Raw genomic sequence first — 15,694 nt, 5'->3', positions numbered from 1 at the left:
CTAATATTCTTAACCAGTTCATATGAGTTCACGTAAATATTATTTTTTCTTTAAATGTACGTAATAATTAAGTAAGTAAAAATTTTTTATTACCACACGAAAATAAGAGAGTGGTTCTACAACAAAGTTCGCACGAAAGAAAAATAACTTAAAAGCAAAAAATAAAATTTATTATTCTTCTTTAACGAAATTTCAAATCAATCCCATTCATTACGACCGATTTCGTTAAAATACACTCCTGGAAATTGAAATAAGAACACCGTGAATTCATTGTCCCAGGAAGGGGAAACTTTATTGACACATTCCTGGGGTCAGATACATCACATGATCACACTGACAGAACCACAGGCACATAGACACAGGCAACAGAGCATGCACAATGTCGGCACTAGTACAGTGTATATCCACCTTTCGCAGCAATGCAGGCTGCTATTCTCCCATGGAGACGATCGTAGAGATGCTGGATGTAGTCCTGTGGAACGGCTTGCCATGCCATTTCCACCTGGCGCCTCTTGTTGGACCAGCGTTCGTGCTGGACGTGCAGACCGCGTGAGACGACGCTTCATCCAGTCCCAAACATGCTCAATGGGGGACAGATACAGAGATCTTGCTGGCCAGGGAAGTTGACTTACACCTTCTAGAGCACGTTGGGTGGCACGGGATACATGCGGACATGCATTGTCCTGTTGGAACAGCAAGTTCCCTTGCCGGTCTAGGAATGGTAGAACGATGGGTTCGCTGACGGTTTGGATGTACCGTGCACTATTCAGTGTCCCCTCGACGACCACCAGTGGTGTACGGCCAGTGTAGGAGATCGCTCCCCACACCATGATGCCGGGTGTTGGCCTTGTGTGCCTCGGTCGTATGCAGTCCTGATTGTGGCGCTCACCTGCACGGCGCCAAACACGCATACGACCATCATTGGCACCAAGGCAGAAGCGACTCTCATCGCTGAAGACGACACGTCTCCATTCGTCCCTCCATTCACGCCTGTCGTGACACCACTGGAGGCGGGCTGCACGATGTTGGGGCGTGAGCGGAAGACGGCCTAATGGTGTGCAGGACCGTAGCCCAGCTTCATGGAGACGGTTGCGAATGGTCCTCGCCGATAGCCCAGGAGCAACAGTGTCCCTAATTTGCTGGGAAGTGGCGGTGCGGTCCCCTACGGCACTGCGTAGGATCCTACGGTCTTGGCGTGCATCCGTGTGTCGCTGCGGTCCGGTCCCAGGTCGACGCGCACGTGCACCTTCCGCCGACCACTGGCGACAACATCGATGTACTGTGGAGACCTCACGCCCCACGTGTTGAGCAATTCGGCGGTACGTCCACCCGGCCTCCCGCATGCCCACTATACGCCCTCGCTCAAAGTCCGTCAATTGCACATACGGTTCACGTCCACGCTGTCGCGGCATGCTACCAGTGTTAAAGACTGCGATGGAGCTCCGTATGCCACGGCAAACTGGCTGACACTGACGGCGGCGGTGCACAAATGCTGCGCAGCTAGCGCCATTCGACGGCCAACATCGCGGTTCCTGGTGTGTCCGCTGTGCCGTGCGTGTGATCATTGCTTGTACAGCCCTCTCGCAGTGTCCGGAGCAAGTATGGTGGGTCTGACACACCGGTGTCAATGTGTTCTTTTTTCCATTTCCAGGAGTGTATATGCCAGCCGGTTTGTGACTTCTTATAAGAAACATATACAAAGTTAAATACCGCTACTTAAGAGCTATGAAATTGACTTACCGTAAAAGAAATTACTCTTCCCTGAGCCATTCCGCCCAACTGAAAAAAAAGGAACAAGTATTAAAAGTTGACTGAACACAACAAAAATTAAAATATGAAATACATACAGCCTCTGCTGAAAATATTCCTTCCTACCTTGCTCGAGAATTTTTCTTATACGGTTACATTTCACTGACAATCTAAAATTGTATTGGCTATTTGTAATCAAGAGGATGAAAAAATGGATCTAGGTGTATCTGGCAAAAATAATTCTTTGTAGCATCTAGACATGTCACTTTACATCCTTCCGCATGGAACAAAAAGTAGAATGGACTTACAATAAAGAATGTTTGGGTTTGTGATTACACTGAAATGTCATAAAGTGACACAACAATTTAGCTTTAGAAGGAATAACATACCACTCAATGGCGATCTTATCAAAATACATGTTACAGCATCTGCATCACTAATTTATAACAAACATAGCAAATCTCAACTGAAACAACCAAATAAGAGTATGATCACTGTTTTTCCAAATTATAAGCACAAAAACAACCTGTGACACAGCTGCAGTAGTTATGCTAATGTTTACACAGACTGTTCACTATGTTTTCTACATGTGTACCTTGCAAGGCACTACACACAGAGTTAAGACACAAGATACTAACTGTCCATTATTCCAATTACATTTCATGGGAAAAAAAGAAGGTGATGAAGAAGATGAAACCCATATGCTGCAGCATGAGAAGCAAGAAAAATGAATGGATAACATGGTGCATTATAGTATTTTGTGCCTATATAAACTGTCACCGTGAGTGAAAACTCCATTACTACAACATTTAAAAGAATCGTCTACACTATCACAAAAGCAGAACACACATATTGTGAACTAACATTAAAGCACTCTCAGAATACATCAAACACTATCTACAGCATTATTAAAAGGACAAATAAGAACAGTGAGGCAAATGAAACTGTGTTTCTACATAACAGCAGTTGTAGAAATAGAAACTATCTGAAATTAATTTGGGTATCAATTTCAATGACTGTGTCCTCATTATAGCAACAAACACTACACTTACTAATAACAAGCAAATACAGATTTATTAGATTTACTGTGGCAGAGGTTTTACACAACCAACAGATTTTTGATAATGACAGAAATTGAAGCAATGAATTACAATTTGTGACACAACCGGGACTTGAATATGGGTCTCCTGCTAACTAGGAGATGTGCTAGCCATTACATCACTGTAGTGTGGTGGGGAACCACACCTGCATGGACTAGGTAAGTTCAGTGCCCTCCCTAATACCAATTTCAATTTAAACCTTCAGCCCATTTTCCCCTTCTCATCTACACCTAAGGTATGGCAGGATTTCCCCTTTACATACTGAGCTGGGGTACTATTCTAATGAGTCAGAGAGCCTCGGCAATAGTGTCAATGTGAGAGGAGGAAAATGGGCTCAGTTTTTCAAGCATGATAGTGTTTTTTTGCAGTGTATTAAAACGTGTGCTGATTTCATAGTTCCCCCATAATCAGTCAAAACTACCTATCGTTTTAGTGCGATCCTTAACAATGGAAATAAGAAATTTGCTTCTAAGTACAAAATCATTTGACTCCATCCAATATTTTCATTTTTTCCCTTCCTCTCTGGAAAGTGACATAGAATAAAATACTGCAATGGGACACCCACTGAGTGGCAACAGGCGATCTTTTACGATGAATCACATGTTTTGCTGCGTCAGACAGATGGCCATGGGCATGTACGGCTCAATTGCCTGAAAGCAAACATGCTGCAACATTCATCAGAAGGGTCCAATCCAAAGGAGGGAGCATTATGGTCTGGGAAATGATTTCGTGACATTCCCTACCTTGTCATTCTGGAACTCACAATGGATCAACAGATGTATGCATCTATCCTTGGAGACCATGTCCACCCCTACACACAGTTTGTTTTTTCCTGGCATGACTACATCTACCAGCAGGACAATGCAACGTGCCACACAGCCCACAGCGTGCATGCATGATTCGAAGAGCACCAGGACGATATTACCGTACTCCCATGGCCACCAAACTTCCCAGACTTAAACCCAATCGAGAATCTGTGGACCACCTCAACAGGCTGTAAGCAGCATGGATCCTCAAATGAGAAACCTAGCACTGTTCAACGCAGTGCAGCGGCACCACCATTTAAGATAGGAAAGTTAGATTCCTGAGCGCACAAGTTACAGCCAGGTGCGGGCCTGTTGACAGTAAGTTATGCGGACCAGCAGTTGCGAAGTAGAATGGATGCCACAGGGACGTCAAACTGCTGAAAAGAGTAAACACAGCGGTTTGCATGGCGCAAGTTACAGGCAGAAGGGGCCCACTGGCGCAACCTAGGTGTTATGAGTATGTGACTTGGAGTGGTGCATTAGCAAAACAGAGACACATAGCCACACATAAATAGGTGCCGGTTTTCTAACAAGGGGGATTCAAGTGTGGCAGCTCCCCTGGACAGTGGGCCGTGTCACACCACCGGCTACATGCAGCAGCAGATGGGGCACCAGCGTTTCAGTCCACGGCGGGCCACAGGTTCGACCCTCTGAGGCCAACGCAGGGTCCGTAGGCAGCCAGTGGCGGGCCACTCGACAGCTCACTACCGCGGGCAGTCTTGTTGGCTCCCAACACACACCAGAGGCATCCTGAGACGAGGGCCATGGATTTAGCTGTCGGCTCGCAGGCACTTCTTGTAGCCGCGATCTTAACCACGGCACCAAAGAAGCAGGCAGCAATCCGCCCTGTGGCTTCCAGTGAGCAGCGCTGAAGCAACAGGGACACTGTCAAAACTCCGCATTTGTACACGGCTGGTACATCACAGTATGTTGCATGGGTCGCTGAGGTAGCCCTTCGGCGCCAAGCTGTTTTTGCAGACAGCGAAGTGGCGTCTTCGGCACTGCAGGACCCTGTGACATGTACAGTGAGGAATGTGGCACTGTAGCTGGGAATAATAAAACACTTGAAGATCACGGCCGAATTTTAATATGGTGCACCCTGACAGTTTCCATCCACAACCTACATTTCTTCACCACATGCCAACATCTACATTTGGCAGTGACGGCTATATTTGGTGCCAGAATAGCAAGCATCATCTGCACAGTACGACGTTCGAGCCCACCACCTGCATTACAGTCACAAAATGTGGTTGAAATGGGACTAACTGGGAACGGAAACAACACAATGGCAGAGTCAGGGACACAAGGTGTGTAGCAATCAGAAGCGGTATGGATTTTGTTGGAAAAGGTAGCACAATTGACAGTGGACAATGCGCAGTTGAGAAGTGAATTAACACCTAGGAGCGAGCGGGAAAGCGCATCTGATCAGTCGTCGTTGCCTAGGGAGCTGCACCAGGAGACTGAGCCAGCTGCCACAAGTCTGATTATTCCATTTTCTGGCAAGGCATCTGAAGATTTGGAGGACTTGGAAACTTCAGCTGTGATGAATGGTTGGTCTGATGAACAGTTGTTACATGTAGTGAAGATTAGATTAACGGGTGAAGCGAAGACATATGTAAGGTGTTCTCGGGCCTTAAGGAAGGCAGGACAGTTTAAGTAGTTGACGGAGGCGCTTTTACAGAGGTACAAGAAACAGAATAGCGCTCGGTACTTTAGGGAGAGGTTGAGTACAAAGACGAAGAGATGGGGAGACAACAGAGAAATTAACAAGTATACTTACGAGTTAGGTCACAGCAATGAAGCAAACGGTATTCTGCTGCAGGAGGCCGAGCAAAGGGCATGTGATGTATTTTTGAGGGGGTTACCGGTGCATATGGCGCAGAAAGTGCGTGAAGGGACTCCGAAAGAGTTGTATTCGGCCATTCAGCTAGCACCAATGTGAGGAAATAGTCGTTGCAACGGAGGTATGTGATCGACAAACAGCGTTTACAGCGGGTATAAAATATTATGAGTGTGGTCGTACAGGACATGTGCAGAAGCAATGTACCCAGTCACCGAGGAATAGAGGAAGGGGTGGAAATCAGCAGCATAGAGGATAGAGAAGTGGAGTTATTAGAGATGGACAATCGTTAAATGGCAGAAGGGGCCCAAGACCCACCTAAGGGAGCTCCCGACTAATTTCAATGCTACAAATATGTATGCAGAGGTGGCATGTTGAGTGGTAGGATCCATAGGAACTAAAAAGTTTAAGATTTTGTTGGACACAGGGGCGCTAGTGTCAGTGGCTACTAAGAGTTTAATGGGACGAAGAAGTTAGAACCACCACGTTATAGGCTGCATGGAGTGGGGGATAAGGAGGTCACACCTTTGGGGTCAGTAACAGTTGACTTTCACATAGGAAAAGTCTGATTTAATGCATGGATGGAGGTAGTACCAAGGGTAAGCAAGGGCTATGACATGATCCTAGGAGCAGATTTCTTGCATCCACATCATGCCAAAATTGACTACGGAACTTGGTGGAATGTTATTTTAGCTACAGGAAACTGTTGTCGATGCAGAGCTGTGGCGAGGGGCATTCAACGTAATGAACAAACCAATTGAGCCACATACATTAGCATTAAGGCTTAATTCGCATGAGTGTGTGTCTAGTGGCACTGGGAAGTCACTTTGGGTAAATGTAGAGTCAAACCTACCTGTGGGTACAGTATGTGTTATTGAACCATTGGAGGATAATGAAGTTTTGGACCCATTAGGTTGTTTTGTGAAACATAGTATTGTACGCGTACATGAGGGAAACGACAGGCTAGTAGTCCCAGTGAACAAGGATAATTTTAGCGCTGTAGATGCGAATTTGGGAAAAGGAGTTTCAGTAGCGAATTTGGATGTACCAGACGACGAAGACTGGTGTTCGAGAGGTAGCCATAGTGATCAACCACTAACTGCTGATAGAACCGCATTGCGTAACAAAGTTAAGCATTTGAAAAGAGGCGAAAAAGAGCATATGGAAGAATTGTCATGGGAATTTAAGGATTTGTTTTTTCTGCAAGGGCCGTTACCAGCAACTCCATTAGTTCAACATAGGATACCGACAGGGAATGAAGCACCTGTTTACCGTAAACCATACAGAATACCGAGGTATTTGCAGGCGATTGTGGAGGATTTCATTGATCAGCAGCTTGCAAATGGTATTATAGAGCATAGCAATAGTTGTTGGGGAGTGTGCACTGTTGTTGTGCCTAAAAAGTCTATGGATGGAACTAAGAAACACAGGTTCTGTTGTGACTACCAATACCTCAACAATAAGACAGTAACGGACGTATACCCATTCCAAACATATCGGAGACTTTGGATCACTTAGGTCAGTGCCAGTACTTTTCTACGCTGGATCTGACAAGTGGTTATCATCAGTTAGAGGTGGCTCCAGAGGATTGGCCAAAAACTGCTTTCTCTACTCCTGGAGGTCAGAATGCCATTCTGTTTGAAAAATGCTCTGGCAATGTTTCAGAGGTTGCTAGACAGTGTGTTAAGGGGCTTGAAACCACGGCAGTGTATTGTCTATTTGGATGACATTACAGTGTTTTTAAGTAGTATGGAGCAGCATAGAAAGCGGTTAAGGGGAGTCTTTATGAAGTTAAGAGCACCTTATTTGCCTGGAGAAGTGTCATTTTGCATTAGAAGAAGTGGAATATTTAGATCATATCATTAATAAGGACGAACTGCGAACAGATCCGAGGTGGTACAGGCTGTAAGGGATTTTCGGGAGCCGAAAACAGTTAAGTGCAATAATTTGTCGGAATTTGCAATTTCTGTCGAAATTTCGTGAAGGGTTTTGCAGATTTAGTGCAGCCATTGACACGATTTTTATGGAAGGGTGTGAAATTTGATTGGACTGAAGAGTGTCAGAAAGCATTTGACAAACTGAAAGAAGTGTTAACATCACGTCCGGTTCTTGTGTTTCCAGATTTTGAAAAGGAATTTATTCTAGTATGAAATGCATCGAATCAAGCATTAGGGTGTGTTCTTAGTCAGGAAATTGATGGGAAAGAACATCCTGTAGCCAATGAGTCTAGGCAATCAACAAATGCAGCAGAGAGGAGTTACTCAACAACAGAGAGGGAGATGCTTGGTGTAAACTATGGAATCACATATTTTAAATGTTACTGATATGGGAGAAGATTTTGGGTAGTGACAAATCATGCTGCGTTGAAGTGGTTGTTGGGGTTGAAGGATCCGTCCACTAGACTCGCTAGGTGGGCTGTAAGGTTTAGTTAATTCGACTACGGGGTGGCGTACAAGCCTGGGAAGAAGCACGGTAATGCAGGTGCAATGCGTAGAAAGGTGGCAAAAGTAGAAGTCATAGATTATGACCTAGCAGTATGGCAAGAATTACAGGACACTGGCAACAATTGTAAATTGTATCAGACACAGCCAAAATTTAATATGTACGACGGTCTTCTGTCAGAGAAATGAAGTTAGGACCAAGGGTAGTAGTGTCAGCGAAGCTGAGATGAGGTTTTAAAAGAAGCACATGATCATGTGTTATCTGGTCACGGTAGGAGTAGAGCGATGAATAGGAGAGTGGCAGAGAGGTATTGGTGGAGGGGTAGGAAAGTAGATGTGGATCAGTACATCAAGAATTGTACACAATGTGCGCAGAGAGCAGATCTGAGACGGAAAGGGATACAGCTACAATGATTGCCGGAAGCGACATGTACATTTTCTGTTGGGAATTGATGTCTTAGGACCTTTCAGTTGAACACCGTCAGGAAACAGATTCATTCTGACAATAATAGACCATTTTTTGAGGTATGTGGAGATGGTGGCTACGCCAAATCAACAGGCAGCAATGGTCGCGCAAGCGTTAATAAAGAACTGTATTTTGAAATTTGGTGTACCAGAGACAATAATTACTGACTAAGGGACCAACTTCATGTCAGATTTTATGAAGGAACTGTGTAAATTGTTGAACTTAAAGAAGTTGAGGATGAGCACATTGCATCCACATGCGAACGGAAGGACAGAATAGGTACACAGAACAATCGGGAAGATGCTGATTTTTATGTGGATTCTTATCACCTTCAGTGGAACAAGTATTTGAAGCATATTGTATGCGCATACAATGCAAAAGTCCATACCAATACCGGTTTGTCTCTGTTTGGGGTGGGCAAAAAATGCCGTCACCGTTTGATTTAGTAAAGTGACAGAAAGGAAGGACTGATGTATCTGTACATCAATTCGATAGGACAATTCAGGATGTTTGGAAATGGGTACAAAAGGCGAATATGAAGGCTTTGGAAAGGCAGGAAGACACAGTGAAGTGGAAAGGAAGTTTATCGCAGTACAGAGTAGGGCAATGGGTAATGCTATCCAGCCCTTATACGGCAAAAGGGAAAACGGAGAAGCTTGTCACGAGGTATCAATGGCTAATACCAAGTAGTTGAAACCACATCCCCCATTAATGTTAAGCTTCAGCTGCCAACTAGAAAAAAGATAGTACACATTGGCCGGCTGCGGTCATTTAAAGGTTGTCCGGATGTGATTCCAGGCATGTCACAGGAAGGGGAGAGGAAAACAGAGAGAGTGGAGAGAGGTGTTAAGTGCAGGGAAAACCACGATGATAGAGTACAGCATGATGTACTGTATGCTTTGAGATCCAGAAGGTAGTAGAGTATTTGTAGGTTTCTGTTTTCTTGTTATGTATCATTGGGTTTGCGTAGATTAATTACGCATTGTATTTTCATATGTTGCATTTGTTTTCGATTACTGTGAGCCTGCTGGGGACAGCAGACTTTTTGAAGAGGGAGGAAGGGTGATGGTGATCACTGTCCTCAGGTCACTGAAAAGGGGAGCGTTGAGCAAGTTGGTGGAAGTAAAAAACTGAGGACGTATTGCCGATCTTGGCAGTTAACAGCCGGTATGCCAAGATGACTAGGGAGGAATTACGGAGCTGCTGTAGAGGGAAGATAATGGTATGTCCAGCCAGAGTGATAAGCACCAATTCGGACACGTGCACGGTGCAGTTATTTTTAGCCAGGAGGAAAGAAATAGACTGTCCAAGGGACATCGGGAGCCAAAATTGAGCTTGCAATGGGTCGGGATGCATCGGATCTTCTCCACCTATGAAAATTTGATAGTAGTAGCGAGTTGTTTTGAACAGAAGTTGTTTTGTAGAAGCAAAACATATAGAGCTCAAGGGGAGTGGAATTTTAATCAATGGAACTACGTGTAACATAGTACGAGCCACCTTTCGTCTGCCAGCATCAATTTCAGGAGTTGCACAATTGAATGTTACACAGCCACAGCTGTACTGGCCAGAAGCAACTTTAGAGTTTGTGCCAAGGCAGAATCTGACCTTGTTAAATCAAACTCTGGAGTCACGTCTGTTGAGATTCGTAAACCAGTTCATTTCAGAGCAAGAGGGGCACATATCAGACGAACAGCTTGTGCAGCATGTCGCTCAATATAGGGAAAGGCAATGACAAGTAATGATCGTTATGAGCACCTCTGTTCCAAGTGCCATCACAGCCTTAACTTTGTTGTGTATTGTTTTCATTCTGAACAGGCGGAGAGCCAATTTCAAGAGGGAACCGACGGTAGTCCAAATCCCAGTGGACTGGATACTGAGGGCGTAAGACGGCTAGGCAAGGGATTGATCGAGCATTAAGTGGAGAGATCATCCAGTAAGGAATTTTTACATTTTGTCTCATGTCATGTGTTTAAGAGGACCAGACCACATCTACGTTTTCTAATGGTAGTAGTAAATATGTCATAAGTACGTGCCAACCCAAACAAGTTTACGAGTAGTTAGAGATCGGAAAGGGGACCGCATCTTTCTGAAGGGGGGAATAATGTAGTGGCACCACCGTTTAAGGTAGGAAAGTTAGATTTGGTGCAATATTTCTGAGCGCACAAGTCACAACCAGGCGCGGGCCTGTTGACAGTAAGTTACGCTGACCAGCAGTTGCGAAGTAGAATGGAGGCCACAGGGACGTCGAACTGCTGAAAAGAGTAAATGCAGCGATTTGCATGGCGCAAGTTACAGGCAGAAGGGGCCCACTGGCACAATCTAGGTGCAATGAGTACGTGACTTGGAGCGGTGCATTAACAAAACAGAGGTGCACAGCCGCATATAAATAGGTGCTGGTTTTCTAACGAGGGGGATTCAAGTGTGGCAGTTCTCCTGGACGGTGGGGCATGTCACACCATCGGCTACATCAGCAGCAGATGGGGCGCCAGCGTTCCAGTCCACGGCGGGTTGCTGGTTCGACCCTCTGAGGCCAACGCGGGGTCCGTCGCCAGCCAGTGTCGGGCCACTTGACAGCCCGCTACCGCGGGCAGTCTTGTTGGCTCCCAACACAAACGAGAGGCATCCCAAGGCAAGGGCCACGAACTTAGCTGATGGCTTGCAGCCGCTTGTTGTTGCAGCAATCTTAACCATGACGCCGCAGAAGGACACAGCGGGCCGCCCTGCGGCTCCCAGCAAGTGGCACTGAGGCAACAGGGATGAAGGCCGCTGATTCGGCTGCCAACCCTGATGATGTCAAAACTCCGCGGCTGTACACAGCCAGCACGCCGCAGTACGTTGCACAGGTCACTGAGGTAGCCCTTCGGCGCCAAGCTATTTTGCAAACAGCGAAGTGGAGTCCTCGGCATTGCGAGACCCTGTGACGTACACAGAGAGGAACGTGGCACTATAGCTGGGAATAATAAAACACTTGAAGATCATGGCCGAGTTTTAATACGGCGCATTCTGACAGTTTCCATCCACGTCCTACATTCCTCTACCACACGCCAACATCTACATTTGGCAGCGGTGGCTACAACAGGCTATAAGGAGCATGGATCCCCAAACGAGAACCCTAGCACTGTTCAATGCAGCACTGGAGTCACCATGACTCCATATCCATGTCAGTACCTTCCAGAACCAACTGACTGTTTTCCTGCACATCTTGCAGCTGTACGCACTGCAAAAGATAATTGTTCAGGCTTCTGACAGGTAGTCACATTAATGTGACTGGACTGTTTATGTGCCACACTATCATTTTACTGGCACATTCGGTGGGACACGCAAAGAAAATTAGTGAAATGTGTTGTAAAATGGAAATGTCGTGTGGCTAGGGCCTCCCGTCGGGTAGGCCGTTCGCCTGGTGCAGGTCTTTCGATTTGACGCCACTTCGGCGACCTGCGCGTCGATGGGGATGAAATGATGATGATTAGGACAACACAACACCCAGTCCCTGAGCGGAGAAAATCTCCGACCCAGCCGGGAATCGAACCCGGGCCCTTAGGATTGACAGTCTGTCACGCTGACCACTCAGCTACTGGGGCGGACAAATGTGTTGTGAATATATTAAGTGGTAAATTAAAATGTCATACCTGACGTTGATGTACTGTGCAAACAGCAAATATGTAGTAAGGGATAAAAGGTTTCCCTTTTATCATTTCGTGGGAGGTGTGTCAGTGAGAAAAAGTTTTGCAAGGATTTGACATTATGTGCAATGTTTGTTGGAAGTCACCAAGTGTTTTCATTCTCAAATACTGGATGAATATAATCTGGGTAAGGATAATTTGCATGCCAAGCTATGCTGCCACAAGATATGAACACAGTTTTTAACCTTAACTGTTGTCTTACTGTGTAAAACCCTTAATATAAGGCTATACCTTTTAATGAGTAGATTATGGCAGCATTTTAAATTTTTAAATTTCGCCTTCATTACCTGAAATATTGAAAATAAAATTTTTGTTACCTCTGGAAGCCATCAGATAGCCAACGGGGATTGTTCAGCAGGCTAGGTGTTTAACTATCTTCAGGAAAAATGCAGAAAAAAGCTCTCATTCAGCAAAAGTAAATAATAAGAATATGGTGTGAAGTAGATAAAGTGATGTCATACACAGGCCTCTTCCAACATCTATATGGAAATAATTTCCATACATACACTCATGCTCATAAATTAAGGATAATTGCAGAATGTGGTGCCACACAACGTGGCACTACACAAAACTGGCACTAATAGCATAAGCACATAGGGAACACACATGACACATATCTGTAAGTCCACGGTATTGCTGATAAGTTGAGAAAACCGTCCTGAACACATGTGCTACAAAACGCCACTGTTTCCTGCACACGTACCCCGACATCAATACGGGATATGATCACCATGCACACGTACACAGGCCGCACAGTGGGTTGGCATACTCTGGATCAGGTGGTCGAGCAGCTGCTGGGGTATAGCCTCCCCTTCTTGCACCAGTGCCTGTTGGAGCTCCTGAAGTGTCCTAAAGGTTTGAAGACATGCAGCGATAAGCCGACCAAGAGCATCCCAGACTTGCTCGGAGGGGTTTAGGTCTGGAGAAGAGGTAGGCCACTTCATTCGCCTGATATCTTCTGTTTCAAGGTGCTCCTCCAGGATGGCAGCTTGGTGGGGCCATGCGTTATCATCCATCAGGAGGAAAGTGGGACCTACTGCACCCCTGAAAAGGCAGACATACTGGTGCAAAATGACGTCCCGATGCACCTGATCTGTTACAGTTCCTCTGTCAAAGACATGCAGAGGTGTATGTGCACCAATTATAACCCCACCCCACACGATCAAACCACGACCTCCGTATAGGTCCCTTTCAAGGACATTAAGGGTTTGGTATCTGGTTCCTGGTTCACGCCAGATGAAAACCCAATGAAAATCACTGTTCAGACTATACCTGGAATTGTCCATGAACATAACCTGGGACCACTGTTCCAATTACCATGTACTGTGTTCTTGACACCAGGCTTTACGGGCTCTCCTGTGACCAGGGGTCAGGGGAATGCACCTTGCAGGTCTCTGGGCGAATAAACCAAGTCTGTTCAGTCACCTTTAGACTGTGTGTCTGGAGACAACTGTTCCAGTGGCTGCAGTAAGGTCCCGATTACTGCTACCTGCAGTACTCTTGTGACTATCTGCGGGCACTGATGATGAGATATCATTCTTCTTGTAGTGTTGTACACTGTGGACGTCCTGTACTGTAGCACCTGGACACGTTTCCTGTCAGCTGGAATCATTGCCATAATCTTGAGATCACACTTTGTGGCACACGGAGGGCCTGTGCTATGACCTGCTGTGTTTGACCATGCTCCAGTCGCCCTAGTATTCTACCCCTCATAACATCATCAATATGTGTTCTTTGAACCGTTTTCAACACACTGTCACCATTAGCTTGACTGAAAACGTCTGTACACTTACTAGCTGCACTGTACTCTGACATGTACAAACACACCTTTGCGTATGTGGACTGCTTCCAGCACCACAGTGCAATGACCGCAGGTCAAATGCACAGAACGGTCATACCCCGGGGTGATTTAAACCTGCAAACCACCCACCAGATCATTGTTTCACCATGTATCAGCATTATCCTTAATTTATGAGCATGAGTGTACTTTGTGTCCATGTGTAAGATTCATAGTAGACTTCTGTATTCTTGTGCAAAGGACTTCAACAAATCCCCATCTAATGTAAAGCAAGCATGTGATCATCCACAGAAATCGAAACAATATTTTATTTATCACTCCACCTACCTATAACAGAAATTCCTGGATGGAGACATACTTAAAATAAGATAAAAGCAACCACTCAAATGGAGCAGGTCAATGCATGGAGCAAAGAAATACACAACAGAAAACAGCATTCATATTAGGTCTTTTTCTATCAAAAGTACACACATTCACAAAGACAACCACACAGACACCCAAATGCACTCTCCTGTGGTCATGACAAGACTATCATTATGTGGATTCGTAGGACAAAGAGTCCTGAAATGTGCCACTGATTATTATAAATAGGCTGCAGCTGTTACACTTGTAAACAGCTTGTTCTGTTAAATATCAATTTGGTTAGGTAAATATGAAACTAGGATAGGAAATAAATAACAACTGTTTAATACAAAAGGCGAAGCAGCCAACCACAAACGCAACTACTCAGTTGTATCATAACACTAATGACCTAACGGCTGCTTGAGTACCCCTCCAACTGTATCTTTCCCCCTGCAGCATATCTTTTATGCTAGTCCCTGGATCTAAATTTCCACTAAGGTCTTTTTTATTCTTTTCTGTCACTTTAGTTCTCTTGTAATTTTGCAGCCCAAACCTGATGCTTAACCTTTCCTTATCACCATCCCATCTGTTTTATGAATGTCACCTTATTAATCCTCATTTCACTTCTTCCATTGAAAGCCACCGTTACCTTATTCTATCATGGCTCCCATTCACTATCCACTAACTCTTTACATAACATATACTGCCCCATACCGGTTGCCAGTCACATATCTCCCCCCCCCCCCTCCCCCATCACTTCAGGCAGCCTCTGCAGCCACTCAGTCGTGGGTGTGTTTGGGCATCCTTGTGGTTGTGTGCATGTGTTATTACAGTGAAAAAGAACAGTAACTCAGATGCCGGTAATGTATCTTTGGTTTTAGATGTTTCTATGTGCTACACATCAATTAGCTACGAGTGTTTGCCTCCCTCATTTACATTTGCTTTCTTTCTGAAGTTTCTACTCAGTATTTGTAAATGAAATGTGGTAAAAAATAGGAATATGGTTGTTGGTTCATTTACTTATTTTACATAGCAGTGTTGGTAGTACTTGCTGTGGAGTGTGACAAGACATAAGAGGGCGTGTCAATAGCTGGCTATATTGAACAGAATAGCAGGCAGATGAAGTGTTTAGTACCATCAAACTGAAAAGTATCTTGGATGCTCTGATTGTGATGCAGCCCCAGATATGCAATCTGTTTGATCGAGGTGGAGAGGACAATAGTCAGAAACTTGTGGTAGAGATATTCAGAAGTGTAAAACGTTCTTGCTGTTATGATGACTGTTCAGGCTCTCTTCTCGTCCTAACTTAACCACAACATTAAAAAAATAAAATAATGAATCACAGTGGTCAACAATACATGACAGCTAATGCAGAACTGTGAAACACAGTCACCAGTTTTTTTACAAAATAAGTCTTAAAACATCTTCAGGGTTCCCCAATTTCCAGACAAGTTTTAGCATTTTTCCCT

General features: G+C 45.0%; 1 protein-coding gene across 1 annotated transcript in view; it reads right to left on the bottom strand.

Moving 5' to 3' along the window:
• The window catches only part of LOC126474514 (structural maintenance of chromosomes protein 3), a 216,962-nt gene that overhangs the window by 191,284 nt on the left and 9,984 nt on the right, over positions 1-15,694 (bottom strand). Inside the window, exon 3 of the mRNA XM_050101989.1 lies at positions 1,741-1,779. Coding sequence (XP_049957946.1) covers positions 1,741-1,779 — 39 coding nt within the window. The remainder of the gene's footprint in view (positions 1-1,740; positions 1,780-15,694) is intronic.

This window comes from Schistocerca serialis, chromosome 1 (genome assembly GCF_023864345.2).
Source record: "Schistocerca serialis cubense isolate TAMUIC-IGC-003099 chromosome 1, iqSchSeri2.2, whole genome shotgun sequence".
In the NCBI taxonomy this organism is placed as follows: Eukaryota; Metazoa; Arthropoda; class Insecta; order Orthoptera; family Acrididae; genus Schistocerca; species Schistocerca serialis.
Note: the sequence above shows the minus strand (reverse complement) of the source record. Positions and strands in the feature narration are given on the sequence as shown.